The sequence below is a fragment of the Salvelinus sp. IW2-2015 genome, linkage group LG31 (assembly GCF_002910315.2).
Source record: "Salvelinus sp. IW2-2015 linkage group LG31, ASM291031v2, whole genome shotgun sequence".
Lineage (NCBI taxonomy): Eukaryota > Metazoa > Chordata > Actinopteri > Salmoniformes > Salmonidae > Salvelinus > Salvelinus sp. IW2-2015.
The window spans coordinates 27,739,316-27,759,813 of record NC_036870.1 but is presented as its reverse complement, the minus strand read 5'-3'; the positions used below and the strand labels follow the sequence as shown (position 1 = coordinate 27,759,813).

The 20,498-nt window shown below is 43.8% G+C and overlaps 1 protein-coding gene across 1 annotated transcript in view; it reads right to left on the bottom strand.

Moving 5' to 3' along the window:
- The window catches only part of LOC111955841 (gamma-aminobutyric acid type B receptor subunit 2-like), a 506,723-nt gene that overhangs the window by 130,103 nt on the left and 356,122 nt on the right, over nucleotides 1-20,498 (bottom strand). The window contains 2 exon segments of the mRNA XM_024134728.1: nucleotides 1,899-1,964; nucleotides 13,440-13,541. Coding sequence (XP_023990496.1) covers nucleotides 1,899-1,964; nucleotides 13,440-13,541 — 168 coding nt within the window.

The following is a 20,498-nucleotide window of genomic DNA, read 5'->3' as shown; positions in this document are numbered from 1 at the left end:
CACTGAGACAGTCATGTCAGTCTGTCAGTGGTATGATTCTGTAAGACACTGGTCACTGAGACAGTCAGTGTCAGTGGTATGATGTTCTGTAAGACACTGGTCATGGAGACAGTCATGTCCGTCATTTCAGTGGTATGATGTTCTGTAAGACACTGGTCACTGAGACAGTCATATCAGTGGTATGATGTTCTGTAAGACACTGGTCACTGAGACAGTCATGTCAGTGGTATGATGTTCTGTAAGACACTGGTCACTGAGACAGTCATGTCAGTCATGTCAGTGGTATATATTCTGTAAGCCACTGGTCACTGAGACAGTCATGCAGTCATGTCAGTGGTATGATATTCTGTAAGACACTGGTCACTGAGACAGTCATGTCGGTATGATGTTCTGTAAGACACTGGTCACTGAGACAGTCATGTCAGTGGTATGCTGTTCTGTAAGACACTGGTCACTGAGGCAGTCATGTCAGTCATGTCAGTGGTATGATATTCTGTAAGACACTGGTCACTGAGACAGTCATGTCAGTGGTATGCTGTTCTGTAAAACACTGGTCACTGAGACAGTCATGTCAGTGGTATGATGTTCTGTAAGACACTGGTCACGGAGACAGTCATGTCAGCGGTATGATGTTCTGTAAGACACTGGTCACGAGACAGTCATGTCAGTCATGTCAGTGTATGATATTCTGTAAGACACTGGTCACTGAGACAGTCATGTCAGTGGTATGATGTTCTGTAAGACACTGGTCACTGAGACAGTCATTGTCAGTGGTATGTGTTCTGTAGACACTGGTCACTGAGACAGTCATGTCAGTGGTATGATGTTCTGTAAGACACTGGTCACTGAGACAGTCATGTCAGTGGTATGATGTTCTGTAAGACACTGGTCACTGAAACAGCCATGTCAGTGGTATGATGTTCTGTAAGACATGGTCACTGAGACAGTCATGTCAGTCATGTCAGTGGTATGATGTTCTGTAAGACACTGGTCACGGAGACAGTCATGTCAGCGGTATGATGTTCTGTAAGACACTGGTCACGGAGACAGTCATGTCAGTGGTATGATGTTCTGTAAGACACTGGTCACTGAGACAGTCATGTCAGTGGTATGATGTTCTGTAAAACACTGGTCACTGAGCAGTCATGTCAGTGGTATGATGTTCTGTAAGACACTGGTCACTGAGACAGTCATGTCAGTGGTATGCTGTTCTGTAAGACACTGGTCACTGAGGCAGTCATATCAGTCATGTCAGTGGTATGATATTCTGTAAGACACTGGTCACTGAGACAGTCATGTCAGTCATGTCAGTGGTATGATATTCTGTAAGACACTGGTCACTGAGACAGTCATGCAGTGGTATGATGTTCTGTAAGACACTGGTCACTGAGACAGTCATGTCAGTCATGTCAGTGGTATGATATTCTGTAAGACACTGGTCACTTAGACAGTCATGTCAGTGGTGATGTGTTCTGTAAGACACTGGTCACTGAGACAGTCATGTCAGTGGTATGATGTTCTGTAAGACACTGGTCACTGAGGCAGTTGTCAGTCATGTCAGTGGTATGATGTTCTGTAAGACACTGGTCGCTGAGACAGTCATGTCAGCGGTATGATGTTCTGTAAGACACTGGTCACTGAGATATCAGTCATTAATGTCAGTATGAATAGGATTTCAGATTACTGACACTCATAATGGTAGTTATGGTTATAATACCATACATTGGAAACATCTGCCACACATCTGCGACAAATTGGTGTGGGTGTGTGTGTGTGTGTGTGTGTGTGTGTGTGTGTTGTGTGTGGTGTGTGTGTGTGTGTGTGTGTGTGTGTGTGTGTGTGTGTGTGCGTGCGTGCGTGGGTGGGAGTGTGTGTGTATATATACAAACAATACTCACACAGCAGAACACTTTGGAAGCCAGGTTCTCATCAAACTGTCCGATAATGATCCTTACGTCATTATCCTAAAGAGATGGCATAACAGACAAAAGGGTTAGCCTTCCGCTACAAGCAGCTAATCATTAGCAGGAATCACATCACAATAGTGCACTTTGCATAACATACATATTCTAGTCTCTGTCTGAAGACTCTGTACTGTGCAGTATGAGATGTGCTATGCAAATATCACCACATTAACAATTCCTAAACAAATGTAACAGCTGTCCTAGTGCGAGAATTTTGTCATTTGGTTCTCTGTAGCTCAGTTGGTCGTGCATGAAGCTGTAATGCCAGGATATTTGGTTCAATTCCAGGACCAGCCATACGCTGCTAAATGACATATATTATATTATTATATAGTATTATATTATTATATATATGATTGTTTTATCATATTCAAATAAATGGTGATATCGGCACTAGATGTTGATATCAGTGTAATTGCACCTCATTAGTGTAAGGACTACAGGTAACTGTCACCTCATCAGTGTAAGACTACAAGTAACTGTCACCTCATCAGTGTAAGGACTACAGGTAAATGTACCTCATCAGTGTAAGGACTACAAGTAACTGTCACCTCATCAGTGTAAGGACTACAAGTAACTGTCACCTCATCAGTGTAAGGACTACAGGTAATTGTCACCTCATCAGTGTAAGGACTACAAGTAACTGTCACCTCAGTGTAAGGACTACAGGTAACTGTTACCTCATCAGTGTAAGACTACAAGTAACTGTCACCTCATTAGTGTAAGGACTACAGGTAACTGTTACCTCGTTACCTCATCAGTGTAAGGACTACAAGTAACTGTCACCTCATCAGTGTAAGGACTACAGGGAACTGGTCTGATGGTGTAGATATAGGTGCTGGGCTAAGTCCCAAATGGCCATTTGGGATATACACTTGGTGTTTCTTTGTTAGCTATAGGGCAGAGGCTGCAATATCAAGCCACAGAGTGTCATTCCATAACAACACAGCCATTAGTGTCAGCGGAGAGAATTGCTTCCTATCAACAGGGCCAGGGAGGAGAGATCTACATGGAATTGAGAGCACATGCTAGCATGATTGAGTCAGTAAATAGTTCACCACCTCCTCAAAGTAGCAGGAGCTTTGAGTAGCGAGGATTGAAGTCTGAGGTTCCCGTCTCTGCCTCTGACAACAGCAATCTGTCTGTCACCACTCTGCATTGGTGATGAACTGCATAGACCTCCCCAACCCATACAATCACACAAAAACCATGTGATCAAATCTTGATACAGGAAGGAAGGGGATAGGAGTGATGCTTGACTCGAATGCGGGATTGTGCATGTCTATCAAAACACAACTGGTACCCTTCTCCCTATCCCCTATTGTCCCTGTCAAAAGAAGGGCACTATGTAGGGAACAGGGTGCCATTTAGGATGTAAACTAAGGTAGTAACACATGTATCAAGTCTAGAAAAGGTCCGTTTTGACTGAGGATGTACAGTTGAAGTCGAAAGTTTACATACACCTTAGCCAAATACATTTAAACTCATTTTTTCACAATTCCTGACATTTAATCCTAGTAAAATGTCCTGTCTTAGGTCAGTTAGGATCACCACTTTATTTTAAGAATGTGACATGTCAGAATAATAGCAGAGAGAATGATTTATTTGAACTTTTATTTCTTTCATCACATTCCCAGTGGGTCAGAAGTTTACATACACTCAATTAGTAGTTGGTAGCATTGCCTTTAAATTGTTGAACTTGGATCAAATGTTTCGGGTAGCCTTCCACAAGCTTCCTACAATAAGTTGGGTGAATTTTGGCCCATTCCTCCTGACAGAGCTGGTGTAACTGAGTCAGGTTTGTTGGCCTCCTTGCTCGCACACGTTTTTTCAGTTCTGCACACAAATTCTCTATAGGATTGTGATGGATTTGTGGATTTGTGATGGCCACTCAATACCTTGACTTTGTTGTCCTTAAGTCATTTTGCCACAACTTCGGAAGTATGCTTGGGGTCATTGTCCATTTGGAAGACCCATTTGCGACCAAGCTTTAACTTCCTGACTGATGTCTTGAGATGTTGCTTCAATATATCCACATAATTTTCCTACCTCACGATGCCATCTATTTTGTGAAGTGCATCAGTCCCTCCTGCAGCAAAGCACCCCCACAACATGATGCTGCCACCCCCGTGCTTCACGGTTGGGATGGTGTTCTTCTGCTTGCAAGCCTCCCCCTTTTTCCTCCAAACATAACGATGGTCATTATGGCCAAACAGTTCTATTTTTGTTTCATCAGACCAGAAGACATTTCTCCAAAAAGTATGATCTTTGTCCCCATGTGCAGTTGCAAACCGTAGTCTGGCTTTTTTATGGCGGTTTTGGAGCAGTAGCTTCTTCCTTGCTGAACGGCTTTTCAGGTTATGTCAATATAGGACTCGTTTTACTGTGGATATAGATACTTTTGTACCTGTTTCCTCCAGCATCTTCACAAGGTCCTTTTCTGTTGTTCTGGGATTGATTTTCACATTTCGTACCAAAGTACGTTCATCTCTAGGAGACAGAACGCGTCTCCTTCCTGAGCGGTATGACGGCTGCGTGGTCCCATGGTGTTTATACTTGCGTACTATTTTTTGTACAGATGAACGTGGTACTTTCAGGCGTTTGGAAATTAATTGACTCAAATTATGTCAATTAGCCTATCAGAAGCTTCTAAAGCCATGACATCATTTTCTGGATTTTTCCAAGATGTATAAAGGCAGCACAGTCAACTTAGTGTACTTCTGACCCACTGGAATTGTGATACAGTGAATGATAAGTGAAATAATCTGTCTGTAAACAATTGTTGGAAAAATGACTTGTGTCATGCACAAAGTAGAATTCCTAACCGACTTGCCAAACCTATAGTTAGTTAACAAGAAATTTGTGAAGTGGTTGAAAAACGAGTTTTAATCACTCCAACCTAAGTGTATGTAAACGTCCGACTTCAACTGTATTTATATCCAGCTAAAACCACAGTATGGGTGAACAGTCCTTTGCAATTTCCGATAAATAATTTCCCCTTACACCATTAAAAAGCACGTCAACAGTGAAGAGGCAACTCTGGGATGCTGGCCTTCTAGGCAGAGTTGCAAAGAAAAAGTAATATCTCAGACTGGCCAATTAAAAGAAAAGATTAAGATGGGCAAAAGAACAGACACTGGACAGAGGAACTCTGCCTAGAAGGTCACCTCTTCACTGTTGATGTTGAGACTGGTGTTTTGCAGGTACTATTTAATGAAGCTGCCAGTTGAAGACTTGTGAGGCGTCTGTTTCTCAAACTAGACACTCTAATGTACTTGTTCTCTTGCTCAGTTGTGCATCGGGGCCTCCCACTCCTCTTTCTATTCTGGTTAGAGACAGTTTGCACTGTTCTGTTAAGGGAGTAGTACACAGCGTTGTACGAGATCTTCAGTTTCTTGGCAATGTCTCGCATGGAATAGCCTTCATTTCTCAGAACAAGAACAGACTGACGAGTTTCAGAAGAAAGTTCTTTGCTTCTGGCCATTTTGAGCCTGTAATTCAACCCACAAATACTGATGTTCCAGATACTCAACTAGTCTAAAGAAGGCCAATTTTATTGCTTCTTTAATCATAACAACAGTTTTCAGCTGTGCTAACATAATTGCAAAAGGGTTTTCTAATGATCAATTAGCCTTTTAAAATTAAAAACTTTGATTAGCTAACACAGCGTGCCATTGGAACACATGAGTGATGGTTGCTGATAATGGGCCACTGTACACCTATGTAGATATTCCATAAAAATTCTGCCCTTTCCAGCTACAATAGTCATTTACAATATTAACAATATCTACACTGTATTTCTGATCAATTTGATGTTACATTTTTTTRTTCTTTCAAAAACAAGGACATTTCTAACTTTTGACCGGTAGTATACATATATATATTTCACAACATACATTATTTTGTCATCAGCAAAATTACCTAACTTCAACTGTAAACTTTTCGCTCTTTTTAGAAGGCCATCATTTCGTGTGATGTAAACGAGAAAAACAGGCCATTTGGGAAACATACAGTGCCTTCAGAAAGTATTCACACCCCTTGACTTTTTGCACATTTTGTTGTGTTACAGCCTACATTTTATTTCATGTATTACATTTAGATTTTGTGTCCCTGATCTACGCACAATACCCAATAAAGAAGTGGAATTATGTTTTTAGAAATGTTTACAAATGAATACAAAATGAAAAGCTGAAATGTCATTAAGTATTCAAACCCTTTGTTGTGGCACGCCTACATTTGCTTAACAATTCACATACTAAGTTGCAATAATGGTGTTTAACATGATTGTTTAATGACTACCTCATCTCTGTATCCCACACATACAATTATCTGTAAGGTCCCTCAGTCAAGCATTGAATTTGAAGCACATTTTCAATCAGGGACCAGGGAGGTTTCCCAAAGGTTCGCATAGAAGGACACCTATTGGTACATGGGTAGAAATAAAATAAAAATAGACATTGAATATCCCTTTGAGCATGGRGCAGTTATTAATACACTTTGGATTGTGTATCAATACACAGAGTCTCTACAAAGATACTGGCCCCTTTCCTAACTTAGTTGCCGGAGAGGAAGAAAACTGCTCAGGGATTTCACCATGAGGCCAATGGTGACTTTAAAACAGTTAGAGAGCTGTGATAGGAGATAATTGAGGATGGATCAACAACATCGTAGTTACTCCACAATACTAACATAAATGACATAGTGAAAAGAAGGAAGCCTGTACAGAATAACAATATTCCAAAATATTCGCAATAAGGCACTAAAGTAAACCTGCAAAAAATGTGGCAAAGAAATCCACTTTTTGCCCTAAATACAAAGCATTACATAACAAATCCAAAACACATCACGGAGTACCACTCTTCATATTTTCAAGCACGGTGGTGGCTGCATCATGTTATGGGTATGCTTGTCATCGGCAAGGACGAGGGAGTTTTTTAGGATAAAAATAAATGGAATAGAGCTAAGCACAGGAAAATCCTATAGGAAAACCTGGTTCAGTCTGCTTTCCAACAGACACTGGGAGAAAAATTAACTTTTCAGCAGGACAATAACCTAAGGCCAAATATACGTAAGTTACTTATCAAGACGACATTGAATGTTCAAGATAAAGTTTTGACCAAGTTAAAGTTTTGACTAAAATTCACTTGAAAATCTATGGCAAGACTTGAAAATGGCTGTCTAGCAGTGATCAACAATCAACTTGACAGAGCTTGAAGGATTTTTTAAAGAACAATGGGCAAATATTGTACAATCCAGGTGTGCAAAAGACAGCTGTAAATCAAATCAAATCAAATGGTACTTGGTCTCATACACATGGTTAGCAGATGTTAATATGAGTGTAGTGAAATGCTTGTGCTTTTAGTTCCGACAGTGCAGTAATATCTAACAAGTAATCTAACAATTCCACAACTACCTAATACACACAAATCACAGTAAAGGGACGGAATAAGAATATATAAATATCAATATATGGATGAGTGATGACCGAGCTGCATAGGCAAGATGCAATAGATGGTATAAAATACAGTATATACATATGGGATGAGTAATGCAAAATATGTAAACATTATTGAAGTGGCATTATTAAAATGACTAGTGTTCCATTTATTAAAGTGTCCAGTGATTGTGTCTCAATGTAGGCAGCAGCTTCTCTGAGTTAGTGATCGCTGTTTAGCAGTCTGATGGCCTTGAGATAGAAGCTGTTTGTCAATCTCTGTCCCAGCTTTGATGCACCTGTACTGACCTCGCCTTCTGGATTATAGCGGTGTGAACAGGCAGTGATTCGGGTGGTTGTTGTCCTTGATGACCTTTTTGGTCTTCCTGTGACAACGGGTGCTGTAGGTGTCCTGGAGGGCAGGTAGTTTTGCAGACCGCACCACCCTCTGGAGAGCCCTGCGGTTGTGGGCGGGTGTAATCGCTACCAAAGGTGATTCTAACATGTATTGACTCAGGGGGTTGAATACTTATCTAATCAAGATACAGTATATTAGTGTTTTATTTACCATAAATGTAAAAAAATAAATATAGAGATTTTTTCCCCCACTTTGACATCACAGAGTAGTTTGTCTAGATTGTTGAAATAAAATGACAATTTAATCCATTTGAATCCCACTTTGTTACACAACGAAATGGTGTGAATACTTTCTGAAGGCAATGTAGATTGTTAACGATACAAATGCATTATCTTAGCTTGTGTGACCTCTGACTAGTGACTAATACAAGTTCTGCCATTCACTCTGCCAACACACCAGCTGTGTCTCTCTGCTCCTTGGATCTGACCCTTTATACTGAATAATGATTTAAGTTCAATAGACCGTTACTCAAGCCAAGCTGAGACATTCTACACATGTCACATATCCATTTACCAGAGGGGAGTCACCAGCCTCTGTCATCACAGCTCCAATGGCCTCAGGGTGTTGGATGAACTAAATAGGATTATAATGCTACATATCAGTATGTTTCAGATCCAATAAACACGCTATGCGTAACACACTCAGAAKATAATTCCAACGGGAAATAAAATGCGTTGAAAAACCAACCACTTCTGTATTTCTGGTCATGTAATTCTAGGTTGTTTATGGGTCAAAGTAAAACACACATCCAATGCCTTACAAAATGAAAAGGGTCTTGAAATGCCAAGGCTGTAACCACAAATTGTATAGGTGTATTAGCCGTAACAGCCCTCTATACCTCTATAGTACCTCCATGGGTGATTTTCCCTCCGTACAACCCGGCATGGCGTGTGGTCCACAGTCACCACCTGCTTCCTCTTATCGCTACAGAAGCCCCAATCAAAAGGCCACTTTTCCCCACAATACCTACAATGCCATGGTGGACCGTACTCATCAGAGCCAGAGTGCATGCTGGGAGTAAGCAGAGTAGTTGGGGGTTCTGTGTGGACCACTCTGCTTTGCAGACACTTGTCTTTTTCAGAGCCCCTTGGCTCAGCTTGAACCTGGCTCTCGCAGGGCTCTGTTCCTCCCAGGCCTGAATGGTGCCCTTGTTCCCTGGAGGAAGGCACTTAACTCAAATGTCTCCAGCTGTGAGGGAACTGAATATGGACAATACCGGCCCAGAGAGACCTGGTAATATCCACCATCCTCTGCCCTGGAACCAGGGGGGGGTTGGGCATCAGATTGGGTCCCGCGGTTGGAAAACTGGACCCTGGACTGAAGGTCTCAGAGTTTTATTGTGAGTATTCTAAATTTGTACTACTGATCTCTAATTGACATGTGGCACCTGTTGCAGGTGGAACTGTTGCATGTAGCTGCTTAAAGGTTGTTCTGTTTGGGACCTGTTGGTCTCTGGGATGGAGTTTTGTTATGGCTATTTCTATTCACTTTCAGGTCAGGTGGCAGCAGCTTCACTGTAATGGCAGCAGCTTCCCAGACAGTTGATTAATCCATGCTGGCGATGCTGTTAGTCACTTTACTCTTGGGTTAATGTAGTAACACTACAAACACAGTGAGGATGTGTAACACAACACTAGGCATGATTACACGGCTTTACTAAAACCTGAGGCTGTGTCCCAAATGCCACCCTATTCCCTATATAGTGCACTACATTGACCAGGGCACATGGTCAAAGGATGCCATTTGGGACACAGCCTGTATGAGGCAAACTAGGCCTGGTCATGAGCACGTCTATCTGTTTAATAGACTGACACTGTCCTACCCATTACAGTACCATCACGTCTGGCTTTGATGATTACTCCATAGCAAGAGCCTTTACTAGATCTAATAATGAACATTGTCTAATGTTCAATAATAAAACACCTGTGTCAAACAACCGACTGACCGATGTGGTTTTCAGTCTGGACCCTGACCAGTTTAATCCGGTMTGTTAGTGCTGGGCTGTAACAAAAACCTGCCCACTCAATAGCTCTCCAGGACAGGAGACAGTTGAAGACCCCTGATCTTATAGTAAGGCATTACGTGAGTATTACAGATACATTAGGAGATGTATTGCCATCCAACCACTGGATTAGTCTAAACAAAGAGGTGTGATACCGATGAGTTAGAACCAAGGGCAGCAGTGTCGTGAGAAGAGGTGTGATACTGATGAGTTAGAACCAGGGGCAGCAGTGTCGTGAGAAGAGGTGTGATACTGATGAGTTAGAACCAGGGCAGCAGTGTCATGAGAAGAAGTGTGATACTGATGAGTTAGAACCAGGGGCAGCAGTGTCGTGAGAAGAGGTGTGATACTGATGAGTTAGAACCAGGGCAGCAGTGTCGTGAGAAGAGGTGTGATACTGATGAGTTGAACCAGGGCAGCAGTGTCATGAGAAAGAAGGTTGTGATACTGATGAGTTAGAACCAGGGGCAGCAGTGTCGTGAGAAGAGGTTGTGATACTGATGAGTTAGAACCAGGGGCAGCAGTGTCGTGAGAAGAGGTGTGATACTGATGAGTTAGAACCAGGGGCAGCAGTGTCATGAGAAGAGGTGTGATACTGATGAGTTAGAACCAGGGGCAGCAGTGTCGTGAGAAGAGGTGTGATACTGATGATTAGAACCAGGGGCAGCAGTGTCATGAGAAGAGGTGTGATACTGATGAGTTAGAACCAGGGGCAGCAGTGTCATGAGAAAGAGGTGTGATACTGATGAGTTAGAACCAGGGGCAGCAGTGTCGTGAGAAGAGGTGTGATACTGATGAGTTAGAACCAGGGGCAGCAGTGTCATGAGAAGAGGTGTGATACTGATGAGTTAGAACCAGGGGCAGCAGTGTCGTGAGAAGAGGTGTGATACTGATGAGTTAGAACCAGGGGCAGCAGTGTCATGAGAAGAGGTGTGATACTGGTGAGTTAGAACCAGGGGCAGCAGTGTCGTGAGAAGAGGTGTGATACTGATGAGTTAGAACCAGGGGCAGCAGTGTCGTGAGAAGAGGTGTGATACTGATGGTTAGAACCAGCGGCAGCAGTGTCGTGAGAAGAGGGTGTGATACTGATGAGTTAGAACCAGGGGCAGCAGTGTCGTGAGAAGAGGTGTGATACTGATGAGTTAAGACCAGGGGCAGCAGTGTCATGAGAAGAGGTGTGATACTGATGAGTTAGAACCAGGGGCAGCAGTGTCGTGAGAAGAGGTGTGATACTGATGAGTTAGAACCAGGGGCAGCAGTGTATGAGAAGAGGTGTGATACTGATGAGTTAGAACCAGGGGCAGCAGTGTCGTGAGAAGAGGTGTGATACTGATGAGTTAGAACCAGGGGCAGCAGTGTCATGAGAAGAGGTGTGATACTGGTGAGTTAGAACCAGGGGCAGCAGTGGTCGTGAGAAGAGGTGTGATACTGATGAGTTGGACCAGCAGTGTCCTGAGAGGGTGTCTAGACAGCGCTGTCGTGAGAAGAGGTGTGATACTGATGAGTTAGAACACAGGGCAGACAGTGTCGTGAGAAGAGGTGTGATACTGATGAGTTAGAACCAGGGGCAGCAGTGTCGTGAGAAGAGGTGTGATACTGATGAGTTAGAACCAGGGGCAGCAGTGTTATGAGAAACACATACTGCAGTTCTCAGCTATTCAGGGACTTAGGAATACCAAAGGTACTACATCAATTTGAAAGCACAGGTAGGAAAATGTTGCCGAGTGGACAATGACGTGTGGCTCCAAAAATGTTTATGCCATAACAGGCAATAAAGTGTCTGACACACTAGTAATGGTATTAGTGCTGGAAGTAGCAGTGGTGGTTATTGCAAGTCTTGGTTTGATTGTCAGTATTATCTTTAGTTGATCAAACAGTAATTCCATTGAAGATGTTAGGGGGTTTTGTGATATGGCTGGAGTCAGTGTATTCATGAGTGCACACCGTAGCAAACCTATAGCAAAACGTTTTGCAACGAAAACTAGCGTTTGTTATTGGAAAAGTGTAGGTTAGTCATTTTATTTTACGTCACGTTTTCTTCCGGTTAGTTCTTAATGTATACACCTCTGGTACATGGCCACAGCTTCTCCACAGAGACATGAGTTTCCTGTGGTGTGCTCCTGACAGCTACCTCTCTGTTCTTAATCCATTCTGAGGAGCTTTACTTTGTGTGTGTGTGTGTGCGTGTGTGTGTGCGTGCGGGCGCCTGAGAGAGACATATGGAAAGAAAGAGAGAGAAAGACAAGTGAATATGAAAGAGAGCGAGAGACAGAGAGATGGGAGATAGAGTATATGAGAAAAAGAGAGACAGCGCGAGAGAGATATATATAGAGAGAGAGACTTCACTTGCTTTGGCAATCATAACATATGTTTCCCATGCCAATAAAGCCTTTCAATTGAAATTGAATTGAATTGAGAGAGAGAGCGAGTGAGGAAAGAAAGAGGCTAGACAGAGTGCATGGGAGATAAAAAGAAAGAAAGAGACACAGACACACAAGAGAAACAGTCCCTGTACAGTACAGTTCCTATCTGATGGTGGTTGTKTGTTTCAGCACCGTGGACAGCATCTGACTGCTGCTCTCTCACTAGGAATCCCATCACTACTGCAGATGTAAACTACAGTCTATTGGTGGCTACACACATCATACCAGACGCCATGGCAACACTTCCTGCTCCAGACTGACTGATACCTAATGGAGAGATGAGAGAGGAGTTATCCAATCATGTGTCAGAGCTGTCACAGCCTGTCCCGTTCCAAAGAGAGGGCTTTAAAGCATTGCGAGACGAAGGATAATTTGCATTTTTAACTCTGATCAGTTTAAAATGTCAGCTTTACACAAGTACATGTATATTATAGAAAGGCTCATAGTTCTCTTTCTCTGTGTGTGTGTGTTTGTGTGTGTGTGCTTGTGCGTGTGTGTGTGTGTGTGTGTGCGTGTCAGATAGAGAGAGAGAGAGAGAGTGTCTGTGTGAGGCTTCGCCAGCTCTTATGTGATGTGAGTTGATCAGAGAGCCGAGAGGCTTGGGGAGTGAGGGGCTTAGACAGTGTTGTGAGGGCTGAGAAGCCTGGGGAGTGAGGGGCTTAGACAGTGTTGTGAGGGCTGAGAAGCCTGGGGAGTGAGGGGCTTAGACAGTGTTGTGAGGGCTGAGAAGCCTGAGGAGTGAGGGCGTTAGACAGTGTTGTCTAAGACTATAATCGGCCACTGCAGCTCCACTTTGGGCTCACAGGGTCACAGCTAGTGTGTGTGTGCGCGTGTGAATAACAGCAGCAGGTCATTATGGGTAACTGTCCAAACTCTCAGAACTACTGACATAACCGCATTAAGACACACCAGTGTCAACCAGTATTGAGGAAGATGAATACTGGTCTTGGTACTGTAAAATGCAAGAGATGATAAAACAAATCAATTTAGGGCATACAGTACATCTGATGTGTGTGACCTCCAGTTCATTTACTCCAGTGAATACAGGAAGGTCTTAGAAACATACCGTACTGCTACTACAGTAATATCAAGATCAACACGAGACACTCATTACTTTCATTCCTAAGGGGTTCTGGTCTGGTTCCACAGTACACTAAGTACCTATGCTGAACTGTAACTGGTGCTGTGGATCACTCACCTTCAGCTTCTTGACGTTGACACAGGGGTCGTTGGAGAAGCTCTCGGTGTCAGCAATCTGGATGTCTGCCTTCTCCAGCTCATTGGTCAAGTCATTCCTCACCTGGGAGAGACAGATAAAGGGAGAGAGATAGAGAGAGAGATAGAGAGAYGGAGAGAGAGAGGGAGAGATAGAGTGGGGGGGATAATGAGACATCATGTCATATCAGGTCTTATTTGAATAGTGCTTTTTAAAGATATATTTGGGACAACGTGCTTACTAACAGCAATGTGGGCCTACACACCAAAGAGGGCGGGCAGAGGCGATAGACAGTGGCAAGCAATAACACCTTGGGTAGGAAGAAACCTTGAGAGTACCTTAGACCAGACAGTAGGTTAGAGGGGATACTAGCTGGGAATATCCACCCAGAGATACAGTAAGGTCTAATTGCACTGTTCTCCACTGTTCTCTGATTAACTTTGTGAAGACGGTGTCTGTATCCCAAATGGCACCCTATTCTTATATAGTGCACTTATTTTGTCCTGGTCAAAACTAGTAAACTACATAGGGAATAGGGTGCCAGCCCGGAAGCATGCCTGCCTGTGGACAACCTCCAGTGAACCCTGCACCCCTACTGAGACTTGGACAGACATCAGTTATTTCTCCATTAGTTTAGTCTCAGTATCCCCCCCAGCTGAAACCATTTGTAATTGTCAATTAATACGTTAGAATATAAATTAGGCTCAAGAAAATTGCCTCTTGGTTCCCATTGAGTCTCAAGCACTCGATATTAAACCGAGGAGGAAGTGAGCTCCATGTGTTCCTTAGCTAATGTTGCTGAGCTAATGTGGACTTAACCCCGGGAGAGTAGTGGTCTTTTAGGCACTCTGGGGGAAAACATGCATCTGTTACTGCTGACACATCAGAAAGATCTTTGCTTAAGAGGTCATGTATACTGAAAAGTGTGTCTCATAGTAGACCCAGGTGTGTACGAGTGAAAAGAGTGAAAAGGAAGATAAAATTCATCATCACCAATTAGGATCTGGCCAGAAATACTTTAATCAGGTATAGAACCCATTTCCCTCTATGGTTGTGAAGTCTGGGGTCCACTCACAAACCAATCATTCACAAAATGGGACAAACACCAAATTGAGACTATGCATGCAGGATTCTGCAAAAAGATTCTCTGTGTTCAACGTAAAATACCAAATAATGCATGATGAGCAGAATTAGGACGATACGCGCTAATGATCAAAATCCTGAAAAAGAGCCGTTAAATTCTGCAACCACCTAAAAGGAAGCGATTCCCAAACCTTCCATAACAAAGCCATCACCTACAMAGAGATGAACCTGGAGAAGAGTCCCTAAGCAAGCTGGTCCTGGGYCTCTGTTCACAAACACAAACAGACCCCACAGAGCCCCAGTGCAGCAACACAATTAGACCCAACCAAATCATGAGAAAAMAAAAATATCATTACTTGACACATTGGAAAGAATTAACAAAAAAACAGAGTAAACTGGAATGCTATTTGGCCCTAAACAGAGAATACACAGTGGCAGAATACTTGACCACTGTGACTGACCCAAAATGAAGGATAGCTTTGACTATGTACAGACTCAGTGAGCATAGCCTTGCTATTGAGAGAGGCCACCGTAGGCAGACCTGGCTCTCAAGAGAAGACAGGCTGTGTGCACACTGCCCACAAAATGAGGTGAAAACTGAGGTACACTTCCTAACCTCCTGCCAAATGTATGACCATATTAGAGACACATATTTCCCTCAGATTACACAGACCCACAAGGAATTTGAAAAGCAATTTTGATAAACTCCCATGTCTATTGGGTGAAATACCACAGTGTTCCATCACAGCAGCAAGATTTGTGACCTGTTGCCACAAGCAAAGGTCAACCAGTGAAGAACAAACACCATTGTAAATACAACCCATATTTATGTTTATTTATTTTCCCTTTAGTACTTAAACTATTTGCACATTTTTACAACACTAGCCATAATATAACATTTAATATTATTTTAAAACATTTATGAGTGTAATGTTTATTGTTATGTTTACATTGCCAAAGCAAGTGCAATTTAAAATAAACAAACGTGAAATAAACAATTAGAAATTGTTTCCCATTCCAATAAAGCCCTTTGAATCTAAATTGAGAGACAGAGAGAGAGAGAGAGAACCCACGGGGGGCGGGACCTCTTAAAGTGAGGATTTAAACAGAGGGGCTGCAGGGCTGCAGAGAGGAGGTCTGCAGCAGAAGGCTGACCAGCCGTCGAGGCGAGAGGGGAACTCCAGAGGGTTAGGAGGGTTAGGCCCAGCCCTGGAGCGGGGGGAGGGGGGGTTGAGTACACTACAGTGTGATGTGATGAAAGTTAACCCTGCAGTGACCTGTCAAGTGAACCAGAATAGACACATAAACAGGAAGCATTGTGAGTCAGCTACAGGAAATGCTACAGTGTACTACAGCAATATCTAGGCAGGTCAAATCAAATCAAATCAAATTTTATTTGTCACATACACATGGTTAGCAGATGTTAATGCGAGTGTAGCGAAATGCTTGTGCTTCTAGTTCCAACCATTTCACAACAACTACCTTATACACAAGTTTAAAGGAATGAATAAGAATATAAGAATATGTACATAAAAATTTATGAATGAGTGATGGCCGAACGGCATAGGCAAGATGCAGTAGATGGTATAGAGTGGCTAGAGATACATTTATTACATACATTTTTCATTATTAAAGTGGCTAGAGATTAATCGGTATGTTGGCAGCAGCCACTCAATGTTAGTGATGGRTGTTTAACAGTCTGATGACCTTGAGATAGAAGCTGTTTTTCAGTCTCTCGGTCCCAGCTTTGATGCACCTGTACTGACCTCGCCTTCTGGATGATAGCGGGGTGAACAGGCAGTGGCTCGGGTGGTTGTTGTCCTTGATGATCTTTTTGGCCTTCCTGTGACATCGGGTGGTGTAGGTGTRCTGGAGGGCAGGTAGTTTGCCCCCGGTGATGCGTTGTGCAGACCTCACTACCCTCTGGAGAGCCTTACGGTTGTGGGCGGAGCAGTTGCTGTACCAGGCGGTGATACAGCCCGACAGGATGCTCTCGATTGTGCATCTGTAAAAGTTTCTTCAGCCTCCTGAAGTTGAAGGGGCGTTGCTGCACCTTCTTCATCACGCTGTCTGTGTGGGTGGACCATTTCAGTTTGTCCGTGATGTGTACGCCGATGAACTTTCCACCTTCTCCACTACTGTCCCGTCGATGTGGATAGGGGGCTGCTCCCTCTGCTGTTTCCTGAAGTCCACGATCATCTCCTTTGTTTTGTTGACATTGAGTGTGAGGTTATTTTCCTGACACCACACTCCGAGGGCCCTCACCTCCTCCCTGTAGGCCGTCTCGTCGTTGTTGGTAATCAAGCCTACCACTGTAGTGTCGTCTGCAAACTTGATGACTGAGTTGGAGGCGTGCATGGCCACGCAGTCATGGGTGAACAGGGAGTACAGGAGAGGGCTGAGAACGCACCCTGTGGGGCCCCAGTGTTGCGGATCAGCGGGGTGGAGATGTTGTTACCTACCCTCACCACCTGGGGGTGGCCCGTCAGGAAGTCCAGGACCTAGTTGCACAGGGCGGGGTCGAGACCCAGGGTCTCGAGCTTAATGACGAGTTTGGAGGGTACTATGGTGTTAAATGCTGAGGTGAAAAAGGCTTTAAGAGCCACGAGGCGTGAGTCAGTAATTTTGTGTTTGGGGTGTCTGTGTGTTAATGCATATGTGWATCTGTGTACTTCACTTGTAAACAGCATATCTAGGACATATTGGCCCCCTACCCTCTATTCATTGGGAAGCTACTATATAGTTGATGCATTGAGCCATCACAGTGGTAGGTAATGGACGTGGAGGGTAGATGATAATGTGAAGAGAAAGAGGTTTGCCTCCCTGTGCCATGTTGACTCCTGTAGTGGGTCATCTTTCTGTGGACTATGGCTGTGTTCCAAATGGCACCCTATTCCCTAATAAGTACTTTTCACCAGGGCCCATCAGGAAACCCATAAGCCTCTGGTCAAAAGAAGTGTACTACATACTGTAGGGAGTAGGGTGCCATAAAGACACAACCAGGGCACACTCATTCTCCCTGATTCATTCTATTGGCCTCACAAACTGCTAGCTATAGCTCAACCACCAATTCCTCTATGCTCAATTCTCAACAGCTATGACAAAATGTACTGTTGAACTAAGCCGGTTCAATAAACACACACGTAGGAACGTGGGTAAGATCGTGCGCATGCACATGCACACACACACACACAAACACACACATACACTCACTCACACACACAGACATTCTGTGGGGCCGCAGATGGATTTGTCCACTGCGGGAATGGAAGGAACATGACATCTATCAAATGGAAAAGCTCTTGAGAAACCGTCTGTCAGTGTATTCAAGTGTCTCCTTGTTTATGTCTGATTCAGGCCCGTAGATCCTTGACAGCATCAGAACAAAATGTATTAGCTTGTCTGCTCCAACGTATTGTTCCTGAAGAGCAAAACCAGCTTGTATTGATCCAGTAACTTTGCCAAGATGTTGTCTACACATAGCAGAGCATTGAGCTAATGTTGGACAACCCCACATGAAAGAAATACTATAGTAAACTATGGTATAAGTACTATAGTATTCACTGTAGTGTTTTTATGAATTTTACTGTAGTGTTTACTGTAGTATGCTGTAGTATTTACAGTTAACTATAGTATAAATACTGTATTAAAAAAAACTATAGGTACAATAGTAATGAATATAGTTGTTTGCGGATTGTAGTATACTGTAAAGGAAAGGGGGATACCTAGTCAGCTGTACAACTGAAATGTGTCTTCTGTATTTAACCCAACCCCTCTGAATCACTGTAGTATTTACAGTAGTGTTTTTGGGATTGTAGTATACTGCAGTATTTACTTTAGTATTTTTGCGTACTGCACTATACTGCAGTATTTTTGCGGACTGCACTATACTGTAGTAGTTACTGTAGTATTTTTGTGGATGTGGACTGTACGTATACTGTAGTGAGTTACTGTAGTATTTTTTGTGGACTGTACTTATAGCTCGTAGTGAGTTGCTGTAAGTAATTTTTTGTGGATCTGTACTATAGATATGTAGTAGTTACTTGTAGTATTGGTTTGTTGGACTCGCAGACTATGGATTAGTAGTTACTGTAGTATTTTTTTTGTGGATCTGCACTATCTGTTAGTAGTTTTTGTGGACTGTAGGTAGTGACTGGTAGTACTTACTGTACGTATTTTGTTTGCATAAATTACCATAGTATTTACTGGTTAGTGTTTTTGTTTTTCTTGTTTTTGAACAGTACGGAAGTGGAGTCTTCTTGCCTTCAGGAACCTACTGGGAAAAATACTAAAAAACAAATTTGCCATAACCTGTAGTGTAGGTAAATAGGTAGGTGGCGTAGGGTAGGTGGGGTGGGTGGGTAGGTATGTGGGTGGTGGGTTAAGGTACGGTAGGTAGGTAGGTAGGTAGGTAGGTAGGCTTAGTCAGGTAGGTGGGGTTATAGGGTTGGGTAGGTAGGTTGGGTAGGTGGGTGGGTAGGTGGGTAGGTAGGTAGGTAGGTAGGTAGGTAGGTAGGTAGGTAGGTGGTAGGTGGGATAGGTGGGTAGGTGGGTAGGTAGGTTAGGTAGGTAGGTAGGTGTAGGTAGGTGGTAGTGGGGGTAGGGTGGGTAGGTAGGTAGGTAGGTATAGGTAGGGTGGTGGTAGGTAGGGTGTGGTGGGTAGGTTGGGAGGGATACACGGAGGCTTTATGAGTATGTGGAGGAGTGGGTTGTAGAGTGGTTGGGATAGGGGTTGAGTATGAGGTGGTGGTGGTTGAGGGTGGGAGGGTGGGGGTGGGTAAGGTGGGGGTGTCTAGGGTGTTAGGGGGATTGGATGGTTAGGTAGTGTGTGAGTGTATGTAGATAGGGTTGTTTAGTGGGATGCTAAGTTGGTGAGGTAGGGTAGGTGTTGAGGTTGTGGTGTTAGGTAGGTAGGTAGGGTGGTTATGTTAGGGTGGGTAGGGGGTGGGTGGTAGGTAGGGTAGGTAGGTAGGTTGTAGTGTGTGTGGAGGTGTGGGTGTAGGTTGGGTAGGTTTAGGTAGGTAGGTTAAGGTGGGTGAGTGGTTGGGTAGGGGTGAGGTAGGTAGCGTAGGCTGAGGGGTGTTAGGTAGGTAGTGTAGGTAGGTTGGGTAGGTTAGGGTAGGGGGCGGGTTGGTAGTGTGTGAAGGGGTAGGTAGGGTAGGCGTGTGAGGTGGGTGGGTAAGGTAGGTTAGGTGCCCTAGTAGGGTAGGTAGGTGGTAGGTGGGTGGATGGCGTAGGTGGTTGTTAAGGGTAGTGTGTATGGTAGGTTAGGGATTAGGTTAAGGTAGGTAGGGTAGGTGTGGGTGGGTGGATCGGGTTAGGTAGGGTAGGGTAGGGTATGTGACCTTGAGGAGGGTGCGAGTGAGTGTGTGTTAGGTGGGTGTAAGGTTTTAAGGGTGGGTTTGTGGGTGTGTGAGGTGTAGGACGGCTAGGTAGGGTTAGGTGGGTGGATGGGTAGTGTGGGGTAGGGTGGAGTGGTGGTAGCATGTGGAGGGTGTTGTGGTAGTGTATGGTAGGTAGGTGTGGGTTGGGTGGTAGGGACTTGGGGGCGTCGTGTGAGGACTGTGAGTGATAGGGCTTTGCTGACGCTTGGTGGGTGCGTTGTGTTCTTATTAGTACAGGCGTGTAAGTTAGGGTGTCTGTAAGTGTGTGTAGGGTTATGGTTAGGGGGTGCAGCTGAGTGGTGGGTCGTGGGTTGGGTTCGGATGAGAGCGTAGTGGGGTGGTGCGGGATATAGTTTCGCGCGTGGGTGGTTTGTGCATTTATCGTGTCTCGATTGTCCTTTTCTATAACTGTAAGGGTAGAGTGTGCACAATGTATTATGGTGTTGCAGACTTTGGCAGTCGTTAGCTGTGTTGTGTAGTTTTTCTTCACGTTTATTGGCGTGGGACGAAGAGAGACACAAAGTTGTGGAGTGATAAGTTGTGTTAGATTTAATGAAGTTACACGTTCAATTTA